The following is a 16,841-nucleotide window of genomic DNA, read 5'->3' as shown; positions in this document are numbered from 1 at the left end:
ATAGAGGGTGTAGAGACTAGTGTTTTCCTGTTATAACCTGTAGTTATAACCTGTAGTAATAGAGGGTGTAGAGTCTAGTGTTTTCCTGTTATAACCTGTAGTTATAACCTGTAGTCATAGAGAGGGCAGAGAGAGCAGTGTTTTCCTGTTATAACCTGTAGTTATAACCTGTAGTTATAGAGAGGGTAGAGAGAGCAGTGTTTTCCTGTTATAACCTGTAGTTATAACCTATAGTCATAGAGAGGGTAGAGAGAGCAGTGTTTTCCTGTTATAACCTGTAGTTATAACCTGTAGTTATAGAGAGGGTAGACAGAGCAGTGTTTTCCTGTTATAACCTGTAGTTATAACCTATAGTCATAGAGAGGGTAGAGAGAGCAGTGTTTTCCTGTTATAACCTGTAGTTATAACCTGTAGTTATAACCTGTAGTCATAGAGAGGGTAGAGAGAGCAGTGTTTTCCTGTTTTAACCTGTAGTTATAGAGGGTGTAGAGACTAGTGTTTTCCTGTTATAACCTGTAGTTATAACCTGTAGTTATAGAGAGGGTAGAGAGAGCAGTGTTTTCCTGTTATAACCTGTAGTTATAACCTGTAGTCATAGAGAGGGTAGAGAGAGCAGTGTTTTCCTGTTATAACCTGTAGTTATAACCTGTAGTTATAGGGTGTAGAGACTAGTGTTTTCCTGTTATAACCTGTAGTTATAACCTGTAGTTATAACCTGTAGTCATAGAGAGGGTAGAGAGAGCAGTGTTTTCCTGTTATAACCTGTAGTTATAGAGGGTGTAGAGACTAGTGTTTTCCTGTTATAACCTGTAGTTATAACCTGTAGTTATAGAGGGTGTAGAGACTAGTGTTTTCCTGTTATAACCTGTAGTTATAACCTGTAGTCATAGAGAGGGTAGAGAGAGCAGTGTTTTCCTGTTATAACCTGTAGTTATAGAGGGTGTAGAGACTAGTGTTTTCCTGTTATAACCTGTAGTTATAACCTGTAGTTATAGAGGGTGTAGAGACTAGTGTTTTCCTGTTATAACCTGTAGTTATAACCTGTAGTCATAGAGAGGGCAGAGAGAGCAGTGTTTTCCTATTATAACCTATAGTTATAACCTGTAGTTATAACCTGTAGTTATAGAGAGGGTAGAGAGAGCAGTGTTTTCCTGTTATAACCTGTAGTTATAACCTGTAGTCATAGAGAGGGCAGAGAGAGCAGTGTTTTCCTGTTATAACCTGTAGATATAACCTGTAGTCATAGAGAGGGTAGAGAGAGCAGTGTTTTCCTGTTATAACCTGTAGTTATAACCTGTAGTTATAGAGAGGGTAGAGAGAACAGTGTTTTCCTGTTATAACCTGTAGTCATAGAGAGGGTAGAGAGACTAGTGTTTTCCTGTTATAACCTGTAGTTATAACCTATAGTCATAGAGAGGGTAGAGAGAGCAGTGTTTTCCTGTTATAACCTGTAGTTATAACCTGTAGTTATAGAGGGTGTAGAGACTAGTGTTTTCCTGTTATAACCTGTAGTTATAACCTGTAGTCATAGAGAGGGCAGAGAGAGCAGTGTTTTCCTATTATAACCTGTAGTTATAGAGGGTGTAGAGACTAGTGTTTTCCTGTTGTAACCTGTAGTTATGACCTGTAGTAATAGAGGGTGTAGAGTCTAGTGTTTTCCTGTTATAACCTGTAGTTATAACCTGTAGTCATAGAGAGGGCAGAGAGAGCAGTGTTTTCCTGTTTTAACCTGTAGTTATAGCCTGTAGTTGTAACCTGTAGTTATAGAGAGGGTAGAGAGAGCAGTGTTTTCCTGTTATAACCTGTAGTTATAGCCTGTAGTTATAACCTGTAGTTATAGAGAGGGTAGAGAGAACAGTGTTTTCCTGTTATAACCTGTAGTCATAGAGAGGGTAGAGAGACTAGTGTTTTCCTGTTATAACCTGTAGTTATAACCTATAGTCATAGAGAGGGTAGAGAGAGCAGTGTTTTCCTGTTATAACCTGTAGTTATAACCTGTAGTTATAGAGGGTGTAGAGACTAGTGTTTTCCTGTTATAACCTGTAGTTATAACCTGTAGTCATAGAGAGGGCAGAGAGAGCAGTGTTTTCCTATTATAACCTGTAGTTATAGAGGGTGTAGAGACTAGTGTTTTCCTGTTATAACCTGTAGTTATAACCTGTAGTAATAGAGGGTGTAGAGTCTAGTGTTTTCCTGTTATAACCTGTAGTTATAACCTGTAGTCATAGAGAGGGCAGAGAGAGCAGTGTTTTCCTGTTTTAACCTGTAGTTATAGCCTGTAGTTGTAACCTGTAGTTATAGAGAGGGTAGAGAGAGCAGTGTTTTCCTGTTATAACCTGTAGTTATAGCCTGTAGTTATAACCTGTAGTTATAGAGAGGGTAGAGAGAGCAGTGTTTCCCTGTTATAACCTGTAGTTATAACCTGTAGTCATAGAGAGGGTAGAGAGAGCAGTGTTTTCCTGTTATAACCTGTAGTTATAACCTGTAGTCATAGAGGGTAGAGAGAGCAGTGTTTCCTGTTATAACCTGTAGTTATAACCTGTAGTCATAGAGGGTAGAGAGAGCAGTGTTTTCTGTTATAACCTGTAGTTATAACCTGTAGTCATAGAGAGGGTAGAGAGCAGTGTTTTCCTGTCATAACCTGTAGTTATAACCTGTAGTTATAGAGAGGGTAGAGAGAGCAGTGTTTTCCTGTTATAACCTGTAGTTATAACCTGTAGTTATAACCTGTAGTCATAGAGAGGGCAGAGAGAGTATGAGGCTGCTTTTGGACCCTCCTGAAACCCAATACAGTCCATTCCCATAACCCTCTGTCAGACTGGGCCAAGAGTGACAATGTCTGTTCTCCCCCCTGGCATGTCTCCCTCCCTGCCCGTGTCCGCAGCACAGTGTAATTCACAAGGTGGTTGGATTTCAGCGCTGGCTGTAATTTATGAGTGTGACTGAAGTTGTCACGGTTGTCATTGAAGTCACAAAGGTTCTCCTCCTGGTTTGATGCGACGTACTCGTGTGTGTGGTTGTTGAGATCATAAATCTGTTGACCCAGCTGGGGGAAAAAAGCAAACAATCGTCCTTCAATGTTAACGTGCCGGTACAGAACACATGGTTGTAAATGAGAACGCTGTACTGACAACACATTACCCTGTAAAAAGGGTTTTGTTTCCTGATTGTCAGAGCCTTTACAGTAGGATGCAGTAACAGCGATCATCATAGACTAGGAGCATTATAAACTCTTATGTTTATTTTTTTATTTAACGAGGCAAGTCAGTATAAGAACAAATTATTATTTGCAATGACGGCCTACCGGGTGGACAGTGGGGTGAGAGCAGTGTTTTCCTGTTATAACCTGTAGTTATAACCTGTAGTTATAGAGAGGGTAGAGAGAACAGTGTTTTCCTGTTATAACCTGTAGTCATAGAGAGGGTAGAGAGACTAGTGTTTTCCTGTTATAACCTGTAGTTATAACCTATAGTCATAGAGAGGGTAGAGAGAGCAGTGTTTTCCTGTTATAACCTGTAGTTATAACCTGTAGTTATAGAGAGGGTAGAGAGAGCAGTGTTTGTACCTTGTCAGCTCAGGGATTCGATCCAGCAACCTTTCGGTTACAGGCCCCACCACTAGGCTACCTGCCGTCCCTACACTCTAACCACTAGGCTACCTGTCGTCCCTCCACTCTAACCACTAGGCTACCTGCCGTCCCTACACTCTAACCACTAGGATACCTGCCTCCCCTACATTCTAACCACTAGGCTACCTGTCGTCCCTCCACTCTAACCACTAGGCTACCTGCCGTCCCATACGTTTCCTAGTACAAGGGAAACTAGCAACAGTAAATACCTACTCAGTACTGGAATAGTCTGATTAAGAGTCTATTGACGCACCAGTGTGTCAATCTAATTAATAAAAGAAAAGACCCTGTCACATTGGTATGAAGAGATTCGGGAGACAGGCGCAGGAATGCGTATTATTATTATTTTTTATAAAGACACGGGGACGAAGACCAAACAAAACACAGGGTAGAAATCCCAAAACAAAAGAGCGAGGAGTACCTCGAATAAATAACACACGATGATTAACACTACGGGACGAGACCCGTAATCATCTGCGCAATGGCACGAAAGCCCAAAAACACACAGCACAGGTACTCACACGCACCAACGGACATTGGAACAATAATGGACAGACAAGGGAAACCAAAGGGCCCACTTATACAAGTACTAATCAGTGGGAATAGGGAACAGGTGTGCGTAATGAAAGTTCCGGAATGATCCGTGACAATCCCCATCAAAATCCATCAGTAAAAAATCCAACTGCGACCTGGCCAAGATAAAGCAAAGCAGTTTGACACAAACAACAACACAGAGTTACACATGGAGTAAACAAACATACAGTCAATAATACAGTAGAAAATTCTATATACAGCATGTGCAAATGAGGTAGAATAAGAGAGGTAAGGCAATAAATAGGCTCATGGTGGCGAAGTAATTACAATATAGCAATTAAAGCACTGGAATGGTAGAATGTGCAGAAGATGAATGTGCAAGTAGAGATACTGGGCCTTATACAAGGATTGGTTTGCTTTCACAGTATTGCTTCGGGGTCATTGTCCATCTGCACTGTGAAGCGCCGTCCAATGAGTTTTCAAGCATTTGGCTGAATCTGAGCAGATATTAGCCCTTAACACTTCAGAATTCATAGTGTTGTTTTTTTTATCAGCAGTCACATCATCACTAAATACAAGGGAACCAGTTCCATCGGCAGCCGTACATTCCCACGCCATAACACCACCTCCTCCATGCTTCACAGATGAGGTGTTAATCAATGCTTCTCCCTTCTCTTCTCTTCCCATCGTTCTGGTACAAGTTGATCTTTGTCTCATCTCTCATCAGGATGTTGTTCCAGAACTGTACAGGCTTTTAAAAAAAATGTGTTTTATTTTTTACATGTTTTTATGGCAAACTCTAATGTGGTCTTCCTGTTTTTGAGGTTTGCTGTCTTGTGGTAAACCCTCTGTATTTACTCTGGTGAAGTCTTCTCTTGGTTGTTGACTTTGACACAGATACGCCTGCCTCCTGGAGGGTGTTCTTGATCTGGCCAACTGTTGTGAAAAGGGGTTTTCTTCTCCATGGAAAGAATGATTCTGTCATCCACCACAGTTGTTTTCCGTTGTTCTTCTGGGCCTTTTGGTTCCTGAGCTCACCAGTGTGTTCTTTCTGTTTAAAGAATGTACCAAATAGTTGATTTGGACCTCGTGTTTTTGCTGTCTCTCTGAGGGGTTTGTTTTTGATTTTTCAGCCCAGTAATGTCTTGCTTCACTGGCAGTGACGGCTCTCTGGACTTCATATTGAGGGTGAAACAGTAACAGATTCCCAATGCAAATGTCACACTTGAAATCAACTCTAGACCTTTTATCTGCTTACCTGTAAATTAACAAATGAGGAAATAACACACCTGACCATGGAACACCTGAGAAGGCAATTGTCCAATTACTTTTGGTCCCTTAAAAAAGGGGGGGGGGCACAAATTAAATTTGATGTAATTCCTACAACCTTTCACCCGATTTGGATGTAAAAACACAGTCTACACTTTCTGCTCATATTCATGATTCAATGTCCACTCCAATATGCTGTGGTAGACAGCTATAATTATAATAACTTGGTCAGTGTCCACTCCAATATGCTGTGGTAGACAGCTACAATTATAATAACTTGGTCAATGTCAACTCCAATATGCTGTGGTAGACAGCTATAATTATAATAACTTGGTCAGTGTCCACTCCAATATGCTGTGGTAGACAGCTATAATTATAATAACTTGGTCAGTGTCCACTCCAATATGCTGTGGTAGACAGCTATAATTATAATAACTTGGTCAGTGTCCACTCCAATATGCTGTGGTAGACAGCTATAATTATAATAACTTGGTCAGTGTCCACTCCAATATGCTGTGGTAGACAGCTATATTTATAATAACTTGGTCAATGTCCACTCCAATATGCTGTGGTAGACAGCTATAATTATAATAACTTGGTCAGTGTCCACTCCAATATGCTGTGGTAGACAGCTATAATTATAATAACTTGGTCAGTGTCAACTCCAATATGCTGTGGTAGACAGCTATCATTATAATAACTTGGTCAGTGTCAACTCCAATATGCTGTGGTAGACAGCTATAATTATAATAACTTGGTCAGTGTCCACTCCAATATGCTGTGGTAGACAGCTATAATTATAATAACTTGGTCAGTGTCCACTCCAATATGCTGTGGTAGACAGCTATAATTATAATAACTTGGCCAGTGTCCACTCCAATATGCTTTTTTTGGTAAGTTTTGGTAGTTACAGTCTTGTCTCATCGCTGCAACTCCCGTAAGGACTCGGGAGAGGCAAAGGTCGAGAGCCGTGCGTCCTCCGAAACACGACCCAACTAAGCCGCAACTGCTTCTTGACCCAATGCTCGCTTAACCCGGAAAGCCAGACGCACCAAATGTGTGGGAGGAAACACCGTACACCTGGTGACCGTGTCAGCGTGCACTGCACCCGGGACGCCACAGGAGTCGCTAGAGCGCGATGGGAAAAGAACATCCCTGCCGGTCAAACCCTCCATTAACCCAGACGGCGCTGGGTCAATTGTGCGCCGCCCCATGGGTCTCCCGGTTGCGGCTGGCTGCTACAGAGCCTGGACTCGAACCCAGAATCTCTAGTGGCACAGCTAGCACTGTGATGCAGTGCCTTAGACCACTACGCGACTAAGGAGGCCTCAAAACCTAATTTACTGCCAAATCATACAGCTAAATGATCCATGGTAGGACAATCTTAAAACAATTCCATATGTCAGATTAGTAGGAGGGAGGACAATCTTAAAACAATTCCATATGTCAGATTAGTAGGAAGGATGAACATCTTAAAACAATTCCATATGCCAGATTAGTAGGAGGGAGGACTATCTTAAAACAATTCCACATGTCAGATTAGTAGGAGGGAGGACTATCTTAAAACAATTCCATATGTCAGATTAGTAGGAAGGAGGACCATCTTAAAACAATTCCACATGTCAGATTAATAGAGATGACCATCTTAAAACAATTCCATATGTCAGATTAGTAGGAGGGGGGACCATCTTAAAACAATTCCATGTGTCAGCCCCCAATATACCGTACAGTCAAGTCATATGAGTCAATGGTAGAACTATAGCGCCCCCTGTTGGTTCAATGGGACTGCGTCACTGTGGGGGCGTTGCAGGGCTTTCTGAAAGGGGGTAGTGACACCGTGGCAGACTGTCAACTTAACAGGAATCAGAGAATAAACTTCATAACAAATGTTTTCATGTTGGTGTAAAATTCCAGAATGACGGTTGGGAACGAATGGGAGGGAATGTGACTTCTCCAGGTACTAAACCGCACCTCAAACAGCACCATAAACTTCCCCTTCTTGTCTCCTGTGGTGTTCCTGAGTGATGGCTTAGTTCTCAGATGGAGTTGCCGAGCGCGGCCGTAAAGGGACTCTGAGGCTGTAAAACAGGAAATGAAGAGGTTCAGACCTGACCCTGAGAGGGACTCCGAGGCTGTAAAACAGGAAATGAAGCGGTTCAGACCTGACCCTGAGAGGGAGGCTGAGGCTGTAAAACAGGAAATGAAGCGGTTCAGACCTGACCCTGAGAGGGAGGCTGAGGCTGTAAAACAGGAAATGAAGCGATTCAGACCTGACCCTGAGAGGGACTCCGAGGCTGTAAAACAGGAAATGAAGCGGTTCAGACCTGACCCTGAGAGGGACTCTGAGGCTGTAAAACAGGAAATGAAGCGGTTCAGACCTGACCCTGAGAGGGAGTCCGTGTGCCCTAGCTGTGAGTCTAGTTTAGAATACCTCCTTATTAAAATATAATGTCTCCGTCTCACTGTCTGTCACAGCCTGGTGTGTTTCAAAGATCCAACTGGACAACACCATATTGGACAGCTGGACAACACCATATTGGACAGCTGGACACCACCATATTGGACAGCTGGACAAAACCATATTGGACAGCTGGACAACACCATATTGGACAGCTGGGCAACACCATATTGGACAGCTGGACAACACCATATTGGACAGCTGGACAACACCATATTGGACAGCTGGACAACACCATATTGGACAGCTGGACAACACCATATTGGACAGCTGGACAACACCATATTGGACAGCAGGAACACTTGGTTTTTTTGGGTCCCAAATGGCACACTATTCCCTTATAATAGTGCACTACTTTTGACCAGCCCTGGTCTACAGTAGTGGACTATAGAGAATAGGGTGTCATTAGGGACACTGGTTTGAACAGATACTGTTGGGACAAAAATAGTCTGTCGGAACTATAAGTCTCTATTGTCAGAACCCAGATCCTGAAATACAATGACCTGGTAATGGGGACGTGCTCTCCCCATAGTTAAGACCCCTCCAGGGTTTATCATAGCTGCTCCCCATAGTTAAGACCCCTCCAGGGTTTAACATAGCTGCTCCCCATAGTTAAGACCCCTCCAGGGTTTATCATAGCTGCTCCCCATAGTTAAGACCCCTCCAGGGTTTATCATAGCTGCTCCCCATAGTTAAGACCCCTCCAGGGTTTAATATAGCTGCTCCCCATAGTTAAGACCCCTCCAGGGTTTAACATAGCTGCTCCCCATAGTTAAGACCCCTCCAGGGTTTATCATAGCTGCTCCCCATAGTTAAGACCCCTCCAGGGTTTATCATAGCTGCTCCCCATAGTTAAGACCCCTCCAGGGTTTATCATAGCTGCTCCCCATAGTTAAGACCCCTCCAGGGTTTATCATAGCTGCTCCCCATAGTTAAGACCCCTCCAGGGTTTATCATAGCTGCTCCCCATAGTTAAGACCCCTCCAGGGTTTATCATAGCTGCTCCCTGTGGTCACTGCTATATTTGTTGTCTCTGTCTGGCAGGACCATAGGCAGGGAAGGAAGCCCTGCCCTTCATGTTTAATGAGATAGTCTATTAATGCATGTACGTCTCAGTAGTTCCAGCCTCAGGGCAACAGCACCAGGAACAGTGATACATGGTGGGAGGCAACCCGTCTGTAGAGAGACTCATTAATGCATGGTTCTATATTGAGGGGTAACAGTAGGTTGCCCCTGATATCTTGACAGGTCAGTGACAGATTATTAGCTACCTGGTCTGGGTATGAATTCTAGAGCAGACGAAGTGGACAAAGTCCATTTCATTATGTAAATACATGAACTTGGTTTATGTTGTAAAAAACAAAAACAAATTAGTATTGATCAATGCATCCCGTGCCAACCGAGGACCAAGGACATTGTCTGAGCCAACTCTGTATAACCCCTTAATAAGTCCTTAGTTATAATTAGCCTGTGGCATCCATTCTGTTCCCGCTTCGGGCCTGGAGGACATTCTGTGTTACCAGACATCTGTCGGCAGTTCTCATAAAACACACGCATCGAAAGGAATGGCAGCACAGGTCATTGCTATGCTGCCTGACTGCCTGGGAGGTATTGTTGTCTTGGCTGTCGTGTCTGCCTGGTGCGTTGCCCACATAGTGTCTCTCCCACTGTACTTGGTGTTGTTTTTCTAAGTAAAGTGATCAGTATTTTATGTGCCTTTTAATAGTGCTGTCATGTAAAAAAAACTAAACTTCCCATTAGGATGTGTTCTTGTTTTGACTCATTTGACTGTCAGGAAATACTTCCTCTGACCTCTGCCCTCTGACCTCTGCCCTCTGCCCTCACTTTGTAGGCCTAGAATTAAAAAGTTGTATTTTTTATTTTTTTAAGTGCAATATCTTAAATATTAATTATGAATAAATATTCATAACATGGTAAATAGGAGAGTTTATCAGCCCTTCTACTACTGCTGTGTTTTGACATTCAGTGACTTCCTCTGACCTCTGCCCTCTGCCCTCTCTGAGTAAATATTCATAACATGGTCAGTAGTAGAGTTGATCAGCCCTTCTACTACTGCTGTGTTTTGACATTCAGTGACTTCCTCTTCCTCTGCCTCACTTGACGACAGTAAAACATTTACACAATGTGGACATATGAATGAACAGACAAGACGAGTAATGAAGTTTCTAACCTTTCTCTGCTGTTTCTCCCAGGCGGGGTCCAGGAGCAGGTCTCTGTCCCACTCATCATCCTGGATGGTGTAGTCATTATTCTGCTGTTCCTGCATCTGCATCGTGTATCCATTATTATAGTCTACTGATGTCTGCATCGTGTATCCATTATTATAGTCTACAGATGTCTGCATCATCTGGCTCTGCATCGTCTGGTTCTGCATCGTCTGGTTCTGCATCGTCTGGGTCTGCATCGTCTGGTTCTGCATCTTCTGCATCATGAAGCTTTAGAACAACACACCTGACTACAGGACAACAGGTGGTGAACAGGAGACAAGACAACAACAAAAAACCTTTTGTGTGAGTTTCTTCTCCTGAAGTCACTGCTGCAGCTTGATCAGAAGATGTGTTGGGGGGGTTGGAGTCAGAAAGCTGATCAGTCAGTCAGTGTCCTCCCTCTCTCTCTCTCTCTCTCTCTGTGTCTGTCTCTCTCTCTCTCTCTCTCTGTGTCTGTCTCTCTCTCTCTCTCTCTCTCTCTGTCTCTCTCTCTCTGTGTCTGTCTCTCTCTCTCTCTCTGTCTCTCTCTCTGTCTCTCTCTCTCTGTGTCCGTCTCTCTCTCTGTCTCTCTCTCTCTCTCTGTCTCTCTCTCTCTTCTCTCTCTCTCTCTCTGTCTCTCTCTCTCTTCTCTCTCTTTCTCTCTCTCTCTCTCTCTCTCTGACTGTCTGTCTGTCCCTTGTTGTCCTTGGACTGCCCTGCAGCAGTTGTCCAGGCAGAGAATGTACCTACTAGTTATAGTTGGGTGTCGTGTGTCACAGTGACCAATAAGAAATTGTCATCCGTTGTGTGATCATTCAGAATGAGAGTCTATTACTGGTTACACCTAGTGTTGACTGTCTTCCTGAGACCATGGAGTTGAATCCAGTGCCTTCGGGAAAGTATTCAGACCCCGCTGACTCTTCCCACATTTTGGAACGTTACAGCCTTATTCTAAAATGGATTACGTAAAACAATATCCTCAGCAATCTACACACAATACCCCATAATGACATCACAATACCCCATAATGACATCACAATACCCCATAATGACATCACAATACCCCATAATGACATCACAATACCCCATAATGACATCACAATACCCCATAATGACATCACAATACCCTATAATGACAAAGCGAACACAGAACCTTCCACCAATTAGGCCTTTATGGTAGAGTGGCCAGACGGAAGCCACTCCTCAGTAAAAGGCACATGACAGCCATCTTGGAGTTTGCCAAAAGGCACCTAAAAGACTCTCAGACCATGAGAAACAAGATTCTCTGGTCTGATGAAACCAAGATTGAACTCTTTGGCCTGAAAGCAAAGCGTCACGTCTGGAGGAAACCTGGCACCATCTACGGTGAAGCATGGTGGTGGCAGCATCATGCTGTGGGGATGTTTTTCAGCAGCAGGGACTGGGAGACTAGTCAGGATCGAGGGAAAGATGAAACGGAGCAAAGTACAGAGAGATCCTTGATGAAAACCTGCTCCAGAACTCTCAGGACCTCAGACTGGGGTGAAGGTTCACCTTACAACAGGACAACGACCCTAAGCACACAGCCAAGACAACGCAGGAGTGGCTTCGGGACAAGTCTCTGAATGTCCTTGAGTAGCCCATTAGTAACTTGGTCAAAAATAATAGCACCGATTGACCTAAAGGTGACGCTGTTAGAAGCAGTCTCGCTTAAACCCTCATATTCGCCATCCTGTTTGACCTAGAGACTTGAAACTTTGGCACGTAGGTTCTTCCTTCATGGTGAACAAATGTGCATCAAAGGCCCATAAAGTCCATCAGGATAGATCTTGGAAATTTATGGAAAAGCTTTGAAAAACGCTCTTCTCATGAACCATGAATTACACATAATTAGCACGGTACGTAGTCCCATGGAAAATCTCTTAACTTAGTTTGAGAAAAGCTAAGGCATTTAGTTAAGTGATATGAGTTATTGATAAATTATTGCCCACACCAGGGCAATAAGAACCGATGGACATGGGACCGATGACCTTTAAACCTTTATGCCTTCAGGAAGTATTCCCCGTTACGTTGTGTTACAGCTTGACGTTTGTTTACAGTAGATGGCTGCATTCAAAGTGTGCCACGCTACACCACTAGATGGCACCATATCACACCAGGGCAATAGGAACCGATGGACGTGGGACCGATGACATTTAAAACCTTCAGGAAGTATTCCCCATTACGTTGTGTTACAGCTTGACGTTTGATTACAGTAGATGGCTGCATTCAAAGTTGACCATCCATCTTGACACAACTGTGGGAATCCCTGGAGTCAACATGGGCCCAGCATCCCTGTGGAACGCCTTCCACACCTTGTAGAGTCAACATGGCCCAGCATCTCTGTGGAACGCCTTCCACACCTTGTAGAGTCAACATGGCCCAGCATCTCTGTGGAACGCTTTCAACACCTTGTAGAGTCAACATGGGCCAGCATCCCTGTGGAACGCCTTCAACACCTTGTAGAGTCAACATGGGCCAGCATCCCTGTGGAACGCCTTCAACACCTTGTAGAGTCAACGTGGGCCAGCATCTCTGTGGAACGCTTTCAAGACCTTGTAGAGTCAACATGGGGCCAGCATCTCTGTGGAACGCTTTCAACACCTTGTAGAGTCAACATGGGCCAGCATCCCTGTGGAACGCCTTCAACACCTTGTAGAGTCAACATGGGCCCAGCATCTCTGTGGAACGCTTTCCACACCTTGTAGAGTCAACATGGGCCAGCATCCCTGTGGAACGCTTTCAACACCTTGTAGAGTCTATGCCCCTATGCCCCCACGATTTGAGGCTGTTCTAAGGGCAAAAATGGGTGCCGTTCGATATTAGGAGGCGTATTTATAATTGTCCTAGCCTACCTCTTTCAGGAAATAAATTAAATGCAGTATTAGCCTTATATTTATTTAATGAATGATGTGTTATGCATCAGCTTCTAACTTACAGCCTCTGTTTCCTGTGTATTATACACCTGCGCTCTGCTGGCCTGTTAAACAACGCTCCTCTTAGAGTCCAAGGAAAAGATAGACTAGAATAGCTCCTCTTAGAGTCCAAGGAAAAGATAGACTAGAACAGCTCCTCTTAGCAGTTCCCCATGATGATAAAACAACTCCTAGTGGATGGATCCACTACAGATCCACTACAGAGGGCAGCAGTTCCCCATGATGATACAACAACTTCTAGTGGATAGATCCATTACAGAGGGCAGCAGTTCCCCATGATGATAAAACAACTCCTAGTGTATGGATCCACTACAGAGGGCAGCAGTTCCCCATGATGATACAACAACTCCTAGTGGATGGATCCACTACAGATCCACTACAGAGGGCAGCAGTTCCCCATGATGATACAACAACTCCTAGTGTATGGATCCACTACAGAGGGCAGCAGTTCCCCATGATGATACAACAACTCCTAGTGGATGGATCCACTACAGATCCACTACAGAGGGCAGCAGTTCCCCATGATGATACAACAACTCCTAGTGTATGGATCCACTACAGAGGGCAGCAGTTCCCCATGATGATAAAACGACTCCTAGTGGATGGATCCACTACAGATCCACTACAGAGGGCAGCAGTTCCCCATGATGATACAACAACTCCTAGTGGATAGATCCATTACAGAGGGCAGCAGTTCCCCATGATGATAAAACAACTCCTAGTGTATGGATCCACTACTACTAGGCCTCTATGAGAAAGAGATACTGTAGAGGCAGATGTGGTCATGTAAAAGCTGCTATGGAAAACTCCTCACCCAGAACAAGTTCCTCCTGTGGACGGGAAGAAGACCAGCTTCAAACTCATCCGTAACTATAACACTGTGCTTTATTGTTTTTGGTTTGATAACACTGTATGACATACGATACTGCCCGGTTGTAACAAGAATAGTGTGTTTTAACACATGGGTTACGATATGCATAGGACATCAACAACATGTAAGTGCTCATTGTAGATGTGCAATACCATGTATTACTGTTTATACAATAAACAGCACAAATACTAAAAACAAAACAGGAAGTTGTAACATTTTTTTTGGAGCCAACTTCCTCTGTAATATGGCTGTTGCATTCCTTCCGTGGCTTCAATAAAATTACAACTTATAAAAAATATGATTGTACCGACGCAGAAATATCACAATAACATGGCTGTTTACAGCAACGATGCATAGCAGAGTAACCAGCAAATTATTACAAAATAATACAAAACATAACACGTTATTACAAAATAATACAAGTATTACGATATTGTTACTTAGTACAGAAGTGCAAGACAGTTTTATGAGTCGTTGGTGTCTTGTAATTCAGCTGAAAGACAGTTTTATGAGTCGTTGGTGTCTTGTAATTCAGCTGAAAGGCAGTTTTATGAGTCGTTGGTGTCTTGTAATTCAGCTGAAAGGCAGTTTTATGAGTCGTTGGTGTCTTGTAATTCAGCTGAAAGACAGTTTTATGAGTCGTTGGTGTCTTGTAATTCAGCTGAAAGACAGTTTTATGAGTCGTTGGTGTCTTGTAATTCAGCTGAAAGACAGTTTTATGAGTCGTTGGTGTGTGTGTGTCTTGTAATTCAGCTTAAAGGCTTGTGCTCGTGTCTAAATCCAACTCAGTTCATTAATTCACAATCAGGTCTCAAGATCAACCTGGAATCTGATTAACAGACATATTAATACTTGAACTAAGATATATTTTTTGACATGTCATCAAATTTAATTGAATATACAGTACCGGTCGAAAGTTTAGACACACCTACTCATTCAAGGGTTCTAGAACACCTACTCATTCAAGGGTTCTAGAACACCTACTCATTCAAGGGTTCTAGAACACCTACTCATTCAAGGGTTCTAGAACACCTACTCATTCAAGGGTTCTAGAACACCTACTCATTCAAGGGTTCTAGAACACCTACTCATTCAAGGGTTTTTCTTTATTTAGAAGAGACTTGCTTGAGCCAAGAAACACGACATTGGACCGTTGGATATCTGTCCTTTGGTCTGGAGTCCTAATTTGAGATTTTTGGTTCCAACCGTGTTTGTGAAACGCAGAGTAGGTGAACGGATGCATGTGTGGTTCCCACCGTGAAGCATGGAGGAGGAGGTGGTGTGATGGCGTGGGGGTGCTTTGCTGGTGACACTGTCTGTAATTGGTTTAGAATTCAAGGCATTCAGCAGTGATACGCCATCCCATCAGGTTTGCGCTGAGTGGAACTATAATTTGTTTTTCAACAGGACAATGACCCAACACACCTCCAGGCTGTGTAAGGGCTATTTGACCAAGAAGGAGAGTGATGGAGAGCTGCATCAGATGACCTGGCCTCCACAATCACCCGACCTCAACCCAATTTAGATGGTTTGGGATGAGTTGGACCGCAGAGTGAAGGAAAAGCAGCCAACAAGTGATCAGCATATGTTTGAACTCCTTCAAGACTGTTGGAAAAGCATTCCAGGTGAAGCTGGTTGAGAGAATGCCAAGAGTGTGCGAAGCTGTCATCAAGGCAAAGGGTGGCTACTTTGAAGAATCTCAAATATAAAAAATAGTTTGATTTGTTTAACACTTTTTTGGTTACTACATGATTCCATATGTGTTATTTCATAGTGTTGATGTCTTCACTATTATTCTACAATGTAGAAAATAGTAAAAATAAAGAAAAACCCTTGAATGAGTAGGTGTGTCCAAACTTTTGACTGGTACTGTACATTTTCAATGCATTATTTTATCAAAAATTATTAAAGATCTCTCCTTCACCCTTCACTGGAATTTAGAGAATAAATAATTGGAATTACATCAACAAATCCTTCTAAAAAATAGACCTTAAATGGACTTCTATGGGAAAAATAAATAAATACACATGACTGACAACATAACAGAGTCTGACAGGCGTTGCAGCCTTACATGGCATTAGAATCTAGGATTTTACAAACAATGAATTGTCAAGAACTTCACTGGTCCATGTCTCTACAAATAAGGTGTCCTTGTGTGATCAAAGACGATAATGTTGTCACTTGTTTGTAGAAGAACCAGCATTCGGAATGAGGAAACACCAGAAATGAAGCTTTTTAAACACATTGGAACAGTTAAATACACTTCAACATTACTGAAGCAAATACCACATTGCTTGTCGTCTTTCTTTGGTAATTTCCTAATAAAGAATTTCCTGACCTTCAATAATACTATCCGTCTCTCTCCTCTTCTCCTCCCCCCTCCCCTTCCCCCTCTTCTCCCCTCTTCTCTCCTCCCCTCCTCTTCTCCTCTCCCCTCCTCCTCCCTTCCTCTCCTCTTCTCCTCCCTCCTCTCCTCCCTCCCCTCTCCACTCCTCTCCTCTCCTCCCTCCTCACCTCTCCCCTCCTCCTCTCCTCCCTCCTCCTCCCTCCTCTCCTCCCTCTCCCTCTCAGAGACAGATGTTTATCTGTTTGGACAGCTCTCTCTCCTCTCCTCCCTCCTCTCTCCTCTCCTCCCTCCTCTCTCCTCTCCACTCCTCCCTCCTCTCCCCCTCTCCCTCTCAGAGACAGATGTTTATCTGTTTGGACAGCTCTCTCTCCTCTCCTCTCCTCCCTCCTCTCCCCTCCTCCTCTACTCTCCTCTCCTCCCTCCTCTACTCTCCTCCTTTCCTCCCTCCTCCCTCCTCTCCTTCCTCTCCCTCTCAGAGACAGATGTTTATCTGTTTGGACAGCTCTCTCCTCTCCTCCTCTCCTCTCCTCACTCCTCCCTCCTCCCTCCTACCTCCTCTCCTCCCTCTCCCTC

The 16,841-nt window shown here is 43.5% G+C and overlaps 1 protein-coding gene across 22 annotated transcripts in view; it reads right to left on the bottom strand.

The window, feature by feature from the left end:
* Positions 1-10,853, bottom strand: part of LOC139412989 (alpha-actinin-2-like) — a 60,643-nt gene extending 49,790 nt beyond the window's left edge. For 20 of the 22 annotated variants that reach the window (XM_071160150.1, XM_071160655.1, XM_071160388.1 and 17 more), the window contains exon 1: positions 10,081-10,853. In XM_071160150.1, the coding sequence (XP_071016251.1) occupies positions 10,081-10,341 (261 nt within the window). In that variant the 5' untranslated portion in view covers positions 10,342-10,853. The remainder of the gene's footprint in view (positions 1-10,080) is intronic. The other 2 variants (XM_071160065.1, XM_071159978.1) reach the window with 1 other exon arrangement.
* Between the last annotated feature and the right edge of the window lie 5,988 nt (positions 10,854-16,841).

Source organism: Oncorhynchus clarkii, chromosome 1, assembly GCF_045791955.1.
Source record: "Oncorhynchus clarkii lewisi isolate Uvic-CL-2024 chromosome 1, UVic_Ocla_1.0, whole genome shotgun sequence".
NCBI lineage: Eukaryota > Metazoa > Chordata > Actinopteri > Salmoniformes > Salmonidae > Oncorhynchus > Oncorhynchus clarkii.
The sequence above is the reverse complement of the archived record's forward strand: the minus strand, read 5'-3'. Positions and strand labels throughout refer to the sequence as shown.